Source organism: Notamacropus eugenii, chromosome 5 (genome assembly GCF_028372415.1).
Source record: "Notamacropus eugenii isolate mMacEug1 chromosome 5, mMacEug1.pri_v2, whole genome shotgun sequence".
Taxonomy (NCBI): domain Eukaryota; kingdom Metazoa; phylum Chordata; class Mammalia; order Diprotodontia; family Macropodidae; genus Notamacropus; species Notamacropus eugenii.
In genome coordinates this window covers 35,520,404-35,533,276 of record NC_092876.1, presented here as the reverse complement: position 1 = coordinate 35,533,276, position 12,873 = coordinate 35,520,404, and the positions used below count along the sequence as shown (strand labels likewise).

At 47.4% G+C, this 12,873-nt stretch overlaps 1 protein-coding gene across 2 annotated transcripts in view; it reads left to right on the top strand.

Annotated features, from left to right (window-relative positions):
• NADK (NAD kinase) overlaps window positions 1–11,771 on the top strand; it is a 50,233-nt gene extending 38,462 nt beyond the window's left edge. Inside the window, exons 1-10 of one of the 2 annotated variants that reach the window (XM_072608554.1) lie at window positions 1,548–2,286; window positions 4,359–4,488; window positions 4,904–5,012; window positions 5,314–5,399; window positions 7,316–7,418; window positions 7,692–7,846; window positions 8,391–8,490; window positions 9,124–9,281; window positions 9,918–10,000; window positions 10,881–11,771. In XM_072608554.1, coding sequence (XP_072464655.1) covers window positions 2,228–2,286; window positions 4,359–4,488; window positions 4,904–5,012; window positions 5,314–5,399; window positions 7,316–7,418; window positions 7,692–7,846; window positions 8,391–8,490; window positions 9,124–9,281; window positions 9,918–10,000; window positions 10,881–11,028 — 1,131 coding nt within the window. In that variant the 5' untranslated portion in view covers window positions 1,548–2,227 and the 3' untranslated portion in view covers window positions 11,029–11,771. Of the gene's footprint in view, window positions 1–1,547; window positions 2,287–4,358; window positions 4,489–4,903; window positions 5,013–5,313; window positions 5,400–7,315; window positions 7,419–7,691; window positions 7,847–8,390; window positions 8,491–9,123; window positions 9,282–9,917; window positions 10,001–10,880 lie in introns of those variants that run through there. The other variant, XM_072608552.1, reaches the window with a different exon arrangement.
• The last annotated feature ends 1,102 nt before the right edge of the window (window positions 11,772–12,873 follow it).

Below are 12,873 nucleotides of genomic sequence, written 5' to 3'. Positions count from 1 at the left end.
TCAGATAACTGAGGAGAGTGTAACAGTGTATAAGGAATCGTGGTGTTTCTTAACATGTCCAAATCAAAAAGTAATTGTTCTTTCAAGGGCAGTGGGGTGGCTCAGTCAGTGAGTAGAGCACTGGTCATGGAGTCAGGAGGACTTCAGTTCAAATCCAGCCTCAGACATTCACCATTTGGGTGTCCCTGGGCAAGTCACTTCATCCTGTTTGCCTCGGTTTCCTTATCTGTAAAATGAATTGGAAAAGAAAATGGAAAACCACTCTAGGATCTTTGCCAGGAAAATCCCAAATGGGAGTGTGAAAAGTCGGATGTGACTGAACAACAATAATGGCTCTTTTCAGTTTTTTCCCTTATATGTAAGGAGACTAATTGACATTAGTACTTTTATCATCACCATGATTAATTTTTAACTAACACTTCTTCCTCTCTGTGAAGACGGCCTTTTACCTTCTTAGCCATTTGTGTTGAGCAATACCTGGAACAGAGGCTTTCACATGGCAAGTGGTCAACAAATATTGGCTGAATCAACTTTCCGATTGGTTGAATCAACTTTCCGATTGGTTTCAGCTTGCTGATTGGGTTTGGCTACTGATACAGTTGTGTCTAGCTGATTTTTAGAAGTTAGCTTCTCTGTAAACACGCAGAAAATCTTGCCAAACACACAAGAACTTGAATGTGAAAGATCATTAAGAAAGACCTACTCATTCCTGCTTTGGAGCAAAAGACCAAATGGTGGAGGTGCATTAGAAACAGTGATCTTGAGGGGCTGAAGAGTTCGGACTAGAATGATCTTTAAGGTCCCTTGCATTCTGAAGTTGTCATGACCAGCCAACCTCTGAACAAGGGCTTATCACAGATTTCTGTGGGATAAGGTGCCACTTGGTACGTTTGTCCTCCCAGGGCCTCTTGAAAAGGGCGGCTGGGCCTCTTCCCATGCAAATGTCCCCTTGCATGTACCGAAGGAGCTCTCCCCTGGCTATCTCTCACCTTTGGCTTTCATAGGTTTGCTTCCTTTGGCTCCCACTGCAGGCCTGTGTTATTTGCCTGGAGACATTGCTAATAAAGTGTGTGTGTGTGTGTGTGTGTGTGTGTGTGTGTGTGTGTGTGTGTGTGTGTGTGTGTGTGTGTGTGTGTGTGTGTGTGTGTGAGAGAGAGAGAGAGTCCTGAATAACCACACCTGCCCACGTGTATTCCCATGGGCTCCCTGCAGTGGGGACAACTTTTCACTTTGTGCACAATGAAACAAATGTGGTGTTGCTTTTCTCATTTCAAATGCATTGCTTCTTAACATCTTGATAATTAGCCGTCTAAAATATCCTGAGAGTTTGAACATGTAAATACAGCAGTTTAATGAGGAATTCTCTGTTGAATTCCTAAGTAAATCAGTCCTGAGGAGTTCTCCCTTAAATCACGTCGGCCTTGCCTACGCTGTTTTGAGCCTCTTGGCTAAGACAAGGGCTGTGCTCCCATCAGACTCCGCCTGATTGTGGTAAGAACCCCTCCTATGGGGCTGAGCCAGACCTGTGAGACAATCGACTGGCTTTCACACTTGGCTGAGTGCGGAGAAGGTGGGCAGGGCAGGAGGGGCAGGACTCTCAGTGCTGCTGAGGCTGAGTGTGCAGAAGAGCTGGGAGCCGGGAGCCGGTAGACACCTTCCTTCTCCTGCTTGTTAAGGAGAGCAGTTTTAGGTTGTTGTTCAGAGACAAAAATAAGGTTTGCTAGCACTGACAGGGTTTGCTTTGGCTTTTTGAGGGGTGTTTGGTAGATTAAAAAGAAACAGGAATAGATTCATCTCTCATGGCTAGTTTATTTAAGAGCTAAAAATCCCATGATTTTTCCCATGGTGCTGATTAGAAGCAATCTGGAACACTTTCTTTGAGATGAATCATTAACAGAAAGGATTATATTATGAGTGATGTAACATGAGTGACGGTGGTTTTAGGTAGTTTTAATTTTAAGTGGCTCTTTTGGCTTAATATTTTTAAAAATCTCCAAAAGATGACTTAGTGTTGTGCTTTGGAATTAAAATTTTATTATTTGGAATTAAGTTAACCTTAGTTAAATGCACAGCTGGGACAGTTTGGGTGTGTTTTCAGTTTTGTTAGCTTGTCTTAAACCTTTCTTTGCCTGCCAAGAGAAACAAAATTCTCTTAACAATGGCAGCAGCCTAATTTAAAATAAACAAGAAACATTTCAAGAATTATTTGTGATTTTGGAAGAAAGCCATGAAGATCATAAAGAATGTTGTGAATGACGTCTCATTTAACAAAAATACCTGGAAATGGTGAGTACTCCTAACAGAATGGATGCTCTGGGCATGTTCCGATCTTTTGCACCCTCATCAGTGAATGGTTCAGAGCAGTAATTTCTGAAGTGTCAGAATGTGTGTCAGTTCACACTTGATGGGGTCTTTGTTCAGATAATACTTATCAGACATTTTGTACAGTGTGTTTTGTATTTTGTGTTGTTTTTAAACAGTTGAATGGAGTTGAGAAAGGGAAACCTAGAAGTGGGAGTCTCTGTGAGGCCCACCACATAAAGGGACTGTTGCATCAGGCTGCATGGCATTTGTCAATAAGTGTGTACTTTGTAACTTGCAGATTTTGCTAGAACAAGGATAAGAGTAGGAATCAGTTGTAGTTCTTGAAAGATTTTTCTCACTTTTGAAGCTTTAGGGTGAGTCCCCAAAAGCCCACTGTCTTCAGTGGCCTGACAACAGATGGAAATTGGAATTGGAAGTGATTCAGCATTGGTCGGGAGTGACCTTCCCTTCTCCCATAAGAGCAGACATTGTAGGTCCATTGTACCTACAGGGACCCAGCAGTGATAGATGTTCTGTAGCATAGTATCACTAAGTATAGATCCATAGGGATGGTGCGCTTCCATAATCTTGCCAATCTTTTGACAAATGTACACATTTGTATCCTGGTAGTTACATGGTATGATGTGTAACTTACACTTATTGAGTTCTAATGTCAGGCACATCTGTGGAAACCATCAGTCTGACTTAATCGGAGCCCTACATCAGCACTGCCAGGATAGGCAGAGTTACTGTTGTCAGGCTGATAAATCAGAGAATTTTGTCTTTAACGAGGCAGGGTGAGAAGTCTGAATCGGGCCCCCTCCAAGGTGCTCACCATTGTCCTAAACCAGTGGGATCTTTCTTGCTCTTGCCTGGGCACTTTTTTGGTGGCTGTTATGCTCCTATCCTTTTGGTCCTTCACCTTCCTGGAGAAATCAGTTACCAGGGAACTTGCTTACTCTGTCCCCTGTATCATTCTGCAGAAATTGGCTGTGAGTTGATTTTCTGCTCTTTAGTGGTTGTTGATGCCTCTTCCCTCCTACTGCTTGCCCTCTGAGGAAGGAAAATCAGTTTCAGTTTTTAATGCTTATTAGTAGCCCTGGAGAGATCAGAGGTGGAAGTCTTTAGTTTAAATCCTCTGAGTTATCTTCAGTTGGCAGCAGTTGGGAGGCCAATGGGGGCACTGTTTGTGTAGCTCATGGTGTTGTCCCCAAAGAGCTGAAAAGGTAATGAGAATGGGAGCTGGACATACCGAGGTGAAGTTAATAACCTGGCTGTGGAGTGTGGGCCACAGAGCGTATGAGGACAGATCAGGGTTAGGAACGTGTCCTTTGTCTGGACAACAGTTCCAGCCATTGAGCTTTTTGTTCAGTGGACAAGACTGGCCCGCCTGCTGTGTGCATCGAGTCCTGTGGTGATTCAGGGTTCTAGCATGTCAGATCCCAAAGGGACCTTGGGGAGCTTCTAGTCCATTCCCCTCATTGTGCACATGAGGACATAATCCCAGCCCTCTGAGAGTCCACTGTGTAAAAGGAGAGTACAGATCTTGGACTCAAGAATTAGCATAGCCACAGACTGCGAGAATCATCAATGAGTTCTCTTGATCTACCACAGACTCTGTGGCTATCTATAGATGAGAGCTCCCATGAACATGTCCAGGAAAGTGAAAGTCCATTTTATTGATTTAGACAGTTAGACGGTGGACACTGGTCTTTTTTTTTTTTTTTTTGGTTAAATCAGGAAAGACTTTAGGGGTTGGATGGGGAGAGGGATAGATTTTTTCAGCTGAGTTCTAAAAGAATTGTAGGCAAAGGACAAGAGTTAGTTGTTCAAGGTGTGGGGAACATTTTAAAGAAGATTAGAGACCTTTACAAAGCAGGTACAGACACTGTGTGTCCAGATGGAGCGATGCAAGTGGGGTCTTGGCCAACTTGCCATTGTAGCAATGAGTCCAAGGAATGGAATCCTCTTCCTCCTGCGTATTTAGTAGCTTTCTCCTTTTTGAAGCTTTGTCTTCCTTCACATGAACTGTTGAATTTCTTTTTCCTGTGCAGGCACATTCAGGATCCAGCAAGCCAGCGGTTGACATGGAACAAATCTCCCAAGAGTGTCCTTGTAATAAAAAAGATCCGAGATGCCAGTCTCTTGCAGCCTTTTAAAGCCCTCTGTGTGTATCTGATGGAGGTATGTTTACTGTCGGGCTCATGGGCAGTACTTTGTAGCCCACAGACCAAACAGTAACTAACAGTCCAGACCTGCTAGGGAAGAAGCAAAGACGAAATCCTCTTTGTGGCCTCCTAAAGGCTCATCCCTCCTTAAGCTCAACATCTGTTCATCTCCCTGTGTAAATGTGAGCATAACTGTCAAGTAGGAGACTTTATAAACCTCCCCCAAAGTCTCTATGGGGAGACTTCTCACATAGTCTTGAGCAGAGGTAAAAACATATATTTGCAACAAGCAGAAATTTCTTTCTGGCCAACAAGGTGGAATTTTTTTCCTCTGGTTTTAGCGCTGTTGAGCCTTCTCCATAATGAGCCTGATTGATGGGGCATGGGTACGCTTCTGAAATGATCCATGTGCTTGTGTATGTTACTTTTAGGAAAACAACATGATTGTTTATGTAGAAAAAAAAGTTTTAGAAGACCCTGCCATAGTGAACGATGAACATTTTGGAACCGTGAAGAAGAAATTCTGCACCTTCAGGGAAGGTAATCCTTCTGCAAAATTGTAAGGGTTTCATTGATTTCCCATGGTTATCCCTTGTCAAAGAATGTGATTAGCAGTAGCTCAGGCTCGGCAGCACGGTGGGGAAGGGCTTGGGTTTGGCAGTCGTTGGTCTGAGTGGCCTCGATGTTCCTGGGCATTGCTGTCACCTTGGAGGTTTTGGAGGCCCCCAGTCCAGGAGATGGGGAGGCAGGTCAGCGCTTCTATGACACGCCCATCGTTGTGCATCCCAGCATCTCTGCTGGGAAGCCGGTCTTCCCAAGCGCGTCCCTTGGTGCTTTCCAGATTATGACGACATCTCTAATCAGATCGACTTCATCATCTGCCTGGGAGGAGACGGGACCTTGCTGTACGCGTCCTCCCTTTTCCAGGTGAGCTGGGCACGAGAGGGAGGCTGTGCTTCTTGTAGACACTCCTCGAGGTCTCCAGAGCCCTGCGTGGTGGCGCGGCGGAGCTGGAGGTGAGGCCCTTGTGGAGATTCGCAGACACGTTTCTGGGCACACACGTTTCTGATGGCTCCCAGAGGAGTGTGCCGCCCTCGAGGAACTGAGATCTTACAGGATATATCCTGCTCTTGACAGAGAGCCCAAACGTCAAGTCACTGGCTGGGAAAATGCCCAAAAAAGGGATAAAAAATAAGATTACAGAAGGTTACTTTCTTGGTGAACAGGTATCTTCTCCCATCCCTTCGGATGAGGAAGAACAATGCTTACCACTAGGGAAAGACATAAAAGTCAAGACTTCTGTATCCCAGACATCCAAAATAAATATTCAGTGGTCTCAGGCCATGGAAGAGCTCAAAAAAAAAAAAGGATTTCTTAAGGTCTCTGGAATCTCTTTTCATTTCTTTCCATCTCATAGTTTTGTACTCCAAAACTTGGAAAATTTGGTTGGTATTTCAGTTTTTTAGGCAAAACAAGTTTAGAAATATTAATTTTTAATCAAGAGTCATTCCATGTCAGTGTTTTGGGTGTCTGTCAGAATAGCACTGGGAGGAGCAGAGGCATGGCAACACAGAGTGTTGAGTGAATAAGGGGGCTGCTGTGCTGCTTGTAGCAGAGAGCATCTCTCAGGCCTCCGGTAATGAAGATGAAGTGGTGGGGGGCTTAGAATGTAGACTGTCTTGTTGGCAGTGGGGGAAAAACATGAAGAGGTTTGAATGGGGCAGTTTCAGGCTCAGTGTTGCTTCTTACGGACAGTTAATCTGGCAGCGTTGTCTGGGTCTGACCTGAGGGAGAGACCATAGGAATGGAAACAAAGGGATGGCCTTAAGTAACTTTGGGAAGAAAGATTCTCAGGAGGACCTAAATGTAGGGGACAAGGAACAGGCCAGAAACAAGAACAAGGCCAGGAAGACTTGGAGGATGATGGCACCACTGGGAGCTATAAGGAAGCCAAGGTGCTCAGGTGATGCCCAGGCAGGCAGAGATATGGGCCTGAGGAGGCTGGGGAGGGCCGTCCTCATCATACACAGCAGAGGAGATTGCTGATGATCCCAATTCAGGGAGAGAAGAGCAGAGGGCTGAGGCCTGAGCTTCAGGGGATGCCCCCATTTAGAGGCCAAGGAGGAGAGAACTGGGCACAGGGTTCTGAAAGGAGGGGGGGCACTTCAGAGACACCTCAAGGGCAGATTAGGAATTCCTCAGTGATTGTGCAGAGTCAGGAAGAGCTCTGCTGTGATTGAGTGGGAGGTCTTTGGAAGAGTTTGGAGCTGAAGGAAGAGAGGAAGACCAGCTGTGAGGGAGGCAGAAAGCTTTATTGTTGGGTGTGATCTCCCTGAGATGGAAAAACTGAAGCCCGGAGAGACTTAAGAGGCTTTCTTGGGTGAAGTCACTCAGGTGGGGAGGGGTTAGAGAGGATTCGAACCCAGCCCTCTTCTCCTACATTCCAGCATGGAGGCAGAAAGTAAGGAGTCCCTGGATAATAAGAACTGAATGTGCTCCCAGGTACCAAGAATACAGGTGACAGCATCTGTCAATCCTGGAAGGCAGGGCCTCTCTTCCCCTGAAAACAGAGTGAAAGAAGAGGATTGCTGATGCATTCGAGAGGGAGCCCATCCCTGTTACCATGAAGCCTCAGCAAGAAAGCCAGGCTCCTTCACTGTTGGAAGCCCTGGAATGAATTGGTGTCAGCCTTGTTTGCAGCTCCATGACCTCACATGGGCTCCCAGATTCCCCCCCCGGGAAGCTGGAGACCCCTTTAGATAAATAGCATTCAGTGTCTGTTGGAGGAGATCAGAAGCTCATGCTGATCTGCACAAATAACCCTACTTCCTATTTACCCACAGGGCAGCGTACCTCCAGTGATGGCCTTCCACCTGGGATCCCTTGGCTTTCTTACCCCATTCAATTTTGAAAACTTTCAGTCCCAAGTTACTCAGGTGATAGAAGGTGAGGTGGGTCAGCAGAGCTGGGTGGGCTCCTTGGGCTGGTGCTGGCCTGTGGAGTGTGGCCATGGGTTGGGGTGGGCAGAGTAAAGACTGACCACAAGCATGGGTCAGGACCCCAGGGTTTCTCCTGGCGGGTTTTCTTGTCTCCTCTTTATACAAAGGCTGTCTCCTCATACTTCAGGTACCTCACCCCCATTTAAAACTAGGACTCTTGTTTGTAAGTGACGTCTCCTGAGCCTCCTGTTGTTGATGACTCGTTTTCTCTTTGGCCCAGGAAATGCCGCAATTGTCCTACGAAGCAGGCTTAAGGTAAAGGTGGTCAAGGAGTTCCGGGAAAAGAAATCCATGATTCAGAATGGCATCGACGAGAATGGAGTGTTGTCTCCTGGCCTGGAGAAGGAGAGCAGCAAGCAGATGATGCACTACCAGGTGCGTCCAGTCACTGTTCTTTCTTTCCTCATACTTCTTCGATGCATGGTGCACCCAACCTTCCCTCCAGTGAGCAGCTGCTCTTTGGGCAGTAGGGGGGCCGCATTATATGGGAGTGCTCCTGCCCACTGGAAGTCTAAGCAGGCCACCAGAGCACCATGACATGGTAGCCCCCTGGGGATCCAACCACAGCTTGGACTTGGAGTGTCCTGGAGTACTGGTGAGGAAGCTGGTGTGACCATCATAACAGCCAGAGTCTAGTCTCCAAGGCCCGTGCAGGCTGTCAGTCTGAGCTAGACTTGTATCTGGCATAGAATTCCGTGCCCAGTAAACGTGTCTCAAAATTGTGTTTGTTAGACATTTTTGACTTCCTCCCTACAAAGCTAATGTCCCCTTAGAGGAGGTTTTGTCCCACCTAGAACACATGACTTTTGGTGATTCTTTGTGATGCCAATACAATGGGCCCCCTGCCAGCACAGACTGAGAGTCAGGGGCCTCCCAGTCACTGTTGTTCTCGGGGTCACATACTGTGTTTATCTGTTAGGTTCTAAATGAAGTGGTGATCGATCGGGGTCCCTCCTCATACCTCTCTAATGTTGATGTTTATCTAGATGGACATCTGATAACTACAGTCCAAGGGGATGGTAAGTCCTGTTAGCTCCGAAGGACACAAGTCTCTGCCTAAGGGGGAGGGACCCCTCCTGATCTGTGTCAAGACTGTGTCCATGCAGCAGAGCCAACAGCCCTCTGGATCTGACCGCGGCGGGCAGGGGCAGCCTTTCCTTGGCTTGGGTTATTCCTAGGGAGTTGAATCAGAAGAAGATTGGAATCCCTGTCTTCTCAGTTCAGGCTTAGCCCTCCATCCACTTGGTCCTGTGCCAGACAGGGCAGTGGAGACTGGCAAATATGGGTGGAATTAAATTGGTTGACTCCAGAGTGAGGCAGAATGTTTGTCATGGAAAATATGACCCCCTTCAAGAACCACCAGCAAGGGAGGGGTGGGGAGCCTGCGACCACAAGGCCGTGCACGGCCCTCTGGGTCCTCAAATGCAGCCCTTTGGCAGAATGCAAACTTCACAGAACAAACCTCTTCATAGAAGGCCTAGAGGGTGTAAACTATGTTGTGCATGCCTACGATACCCAAGAACAGGCGGCTGGCAATGTCCCTAGTCCTGTTGAGGCCTTTTTGGTTCCTTTCTCTCTGACTGTTCCAGATGAGGGAGAGGGAAAGCCTCAACCCACTGACCCTCCTTGAAACATTTTGTTTCCTGACTTAGGAGTGATTGTGTCCACGCCCACGGGGAGCACAGCATATGCGGCTGCTGCAGGAGCCTCAATGATCCACCCCAATGTCCCTGCCATCATGATCACACCCATCTGCCCCCACTCGCTGTCCTTCCGGCCCATTGTGGTGCCTGCTGGTGTGGAGCTCAAGGTCAGTCCTTGGAGGCAGACGCAGCCCCCATTAGACCCTCTATGTTTAGCTAGCATCTGGGCTGTGCTGAAGCAGCCTCCTTCTTAGCTTCTGCAGGCATGTCTTGTGTTCCTGCCTGCCCTTCTCTCCTTGCCTAGGGGCTTCCCTGATTGCCTGCAGGCAGAATCTGGATGCCCCATTGCATGCCCCATTCCAGCCCAGTTGCCACTGCTTCTGCCCTGTGGTCCTTTTAGGATGCCCTGGACATCATGGCCACGTCCTCCAGCCTCTGACCTAGCCCTGTGACCTCACGTTCATATCACCTCCCCTTCCCCCACCTGTGTTGAGTTACCGAACCCTTCCTGGTGCCATCTAGACATGCCCCTTTTCCAGGCCTGGCATGGCCCTCTGCCTCCTGCCCCCAGCACAAAGGCAGGGGCAGGACCATCTCCCCATAGCTGCATCCATGCTTCTCATTCACCCATAGCTGTCCGTGACTCCCTCTGTCTGGAGTCAGGCCCAGACCCCTCAAAGGGGCCTCAGGGCCTTTCCCTCTCTCACCACATCTTCTCTGTGGCCTGGCCTTGCACAGTCCCTTCTTCCCAGAATAAATGTTCAGAACCAGCTTTCCAGGGCTTTCCTTGGTGGTTTTTACAGATCACACTGTCACCAGAAGCTAGGAACACAGCGTGGGTTTCATTTGATGGGCGGAAGAGACAAGAAATCTGCCATGGAGATAGGTGAGTATTTTCCTCCGAGAGCCTGGGAGAGGGAGCATCCCCACCCCGTGTCCTGTCTAGTCCCCATCCTTGTGGGTGGGATTCTAGGTGACCACCATTGGCCACACTTTGAGTTGGGGTTAGGGCTGGCCATGTGAACTCTTTGGTGGTTTGGGATGGACCCAGAATCCTTAAAATTGAAAGAACTGGAAAGCTTTTTCTGACTTGACCCTGGGCCATACCTCCCTCCTCCTGCCTTAGGTCAGTGCTTCCCCCTATCCCCAAGTGCTTGCACGTGTAAAGCATGATTACACTCCATCTGTCTGGGGTGCGGGGGGCCTGGCTTCTGTTCACTCATTATAAAGGAGGCATTAACTGTGCTGCCCAGGAAGCAGAAGGGTGCAGGGAGTTTTGTTCTCCTAAAGAGACCCCCAGCCCATGAATTCTGTCAGGGCAAGGCTGCCTCTTGTCCACCTTCACATCTATAGTCTTGCCCAACATAGATAGCAGAGATCCCCCAGGAGCAAGTGCCTCAACTCGAGAAGGAAACAGGTTCTGAGTGGGGAACCACAGACCACAGAGGTAGGGGCCAAGGTCAGGCAGGCCCTCAGTCTGCAGACACTGGACCACATGGGGAGCAGCTATGATGCGTGCTGGGCAGCCAGACCTGCCCCCTCCCCAGCCTGAGCCTCACTTCCATCATGTTGGACTAGCTCAGTCAGGTGGCATCTGCATCCTGGCCTGGCCTGGCATGCCCATGCGTGAGCATCAGCTGCCTGCAGGCACCAGACCATCACTGAGGCAGTGTGTGCCAGTCAGTTACCGGCTTGGTTTTCTTAGACTGTGAAGCATAACAAACGTTTGTTTTCTTTGTGTGTGTGTGTGTGTATGTGTGTATCAGCATCAGCATCACTACCTCTTGTTACCCTCTCCCCTCCATCTGTTTCCGGGACCCTGTGAGTGACTGGTTTGAGAGCCTGGCCGAGTGTCTGCACTGGAACGTCCGGAAAAAGCAGAACCACTTCACTGGGGAGGAAGAGGAGTTCTAGGGGGCTGACAGCGCCCCTCAAGGCCCCCAACGCCCAGGGGGAACCGTGTGCAAATCCTTTCAATGTGTTCTTCTCTTACCTTAACCCCCAGCCCCCGGAACTCGACCAATCTATGTGTGTGTGTCTGTAAATATATATATATGCATATATATATGATATATATATATTTTTGAATACGGTAATGTACCTCATATCAGTTGTCTGATCTGCTGATGACCAGATATCATGTTATTTCCTATCCACTGGCCAAAGGGAAGAGTTTAAAATTTCTTTTTTTTGTCAACCAGATTAACTTTGTTTAATGTTTTGAATTCAGTTTCCTTTTGTGTTTTATAAATAAGCAAAATTAGAAATGATTTGGCATTTCTAAAAGATACCAACAGTGCACATGCTCACTTGTAGTTTCAAATTCAAAGTGATTTTCTATACCAACATTAAAAATGTGACATTACAGTAGTCTACATAACTTCATATTTGTAATTCTGCGTGTATGGAGATTTCATAGATGAGTTTATTTAAAATTCCGAGGGGATATGTATGACTTAATCTGTCCTTTGGATTATAAAACAGAAAAACCTGTTTATGTTTTGAATAAATGTATCCCAGCCAAATGTCTTCCTTCAGCAGATGATTCTAAAATACTTTTCCCCCTCTGTACATAGAATTTATCTCTATTTTTCCTACGACTATCAGGGGAAATGCTTCTGCAAAGATTGAAATTAAAAGGACATTTTTGATAGTCATTTGGAAAGACTGTGATTTCTTTTTGTTGTTGAGGTTCCTTGAGCAGGGTGGGCTCTTTCCACCGCCCCCCTGAGTCAGTAGCAGCCTTGACTTCCCTTTGGGCCCCAGGGCGTCTGCTGCTACCACTCACCCCAGGGCCCTGATGGCTCCCTTTCCCCCTTTCTCCAGCACTGAAGGGGTTTTCTTTTCCTTCCTACCTTACACTCTAGTTAAAAAATAATAACAACCAGAACCTAAACACGACTCAGATCCATAGGCCAAGGCCCCAGCACACTGGCCAGCCCGCTTCCTGAGACCTCTCCAGTAAGTTCTCAGCTCCCTTGTTCTCTCTCCCCCACCCCAAAGAGCAGCAGGAAGAGATAGAGAGCATTGCCTTGGGAGGCTGATCAGACACTGCCCACATTCCTCACCTAGCAACCATGGTGCCTTCAGCACACAGGAAGAGACTTTACATCTATATGTACTTTTTAAAGATTCTGCTCAGCTTGTAAAATGCTTATTTCTGTATATATCTTATGACGATTCAGAAACAGAAGGTCTGTGCTGAAAGCATTTGTACTAATATAAAGCCTGATTGAACCGTGCTGAGCTGTGTGTGGCATGTGTGGCCTCTGGGGCCATGCTGTTGCCAAGCCCAGAGGAACGCCAGATCGCAGGAAGCGGGGAGAGGCTTCAGGTCACTGTTTCACTTCACCAGTGAAATGAATTTGATTGGAATGATGTGTGTAATCAAGAGGAGCTGAGGATAGGGGACAAAGAAGATTCTCCCAACTTGACCTGCCCTGGGGCTGGTCCTTGGGTAGCCTGCCCCCTCATCCTCATGTCTGGTTTGTCAATGAAGATGGAAGAGCTTTGCAAAAACCACACTCTCACATGAACCATGTAGAATCAACTTGGAAATTATGTACGTGGACGTAAATTAATAATCTGTTTGGACAGGTTTTGTAAATTGTTTGGGGTGCGTTATAGTTTGAGTGAGCAAGATGCATCAGACCTGGGTCTGAAGGTACTGAGATGGCTTTATCGTTTTGTCTTTCACATGTAAGTACAGCTCTTCTCCCAACGCTTTCTCCCAATGCTTCATGTTTCCTAGAGGAATTA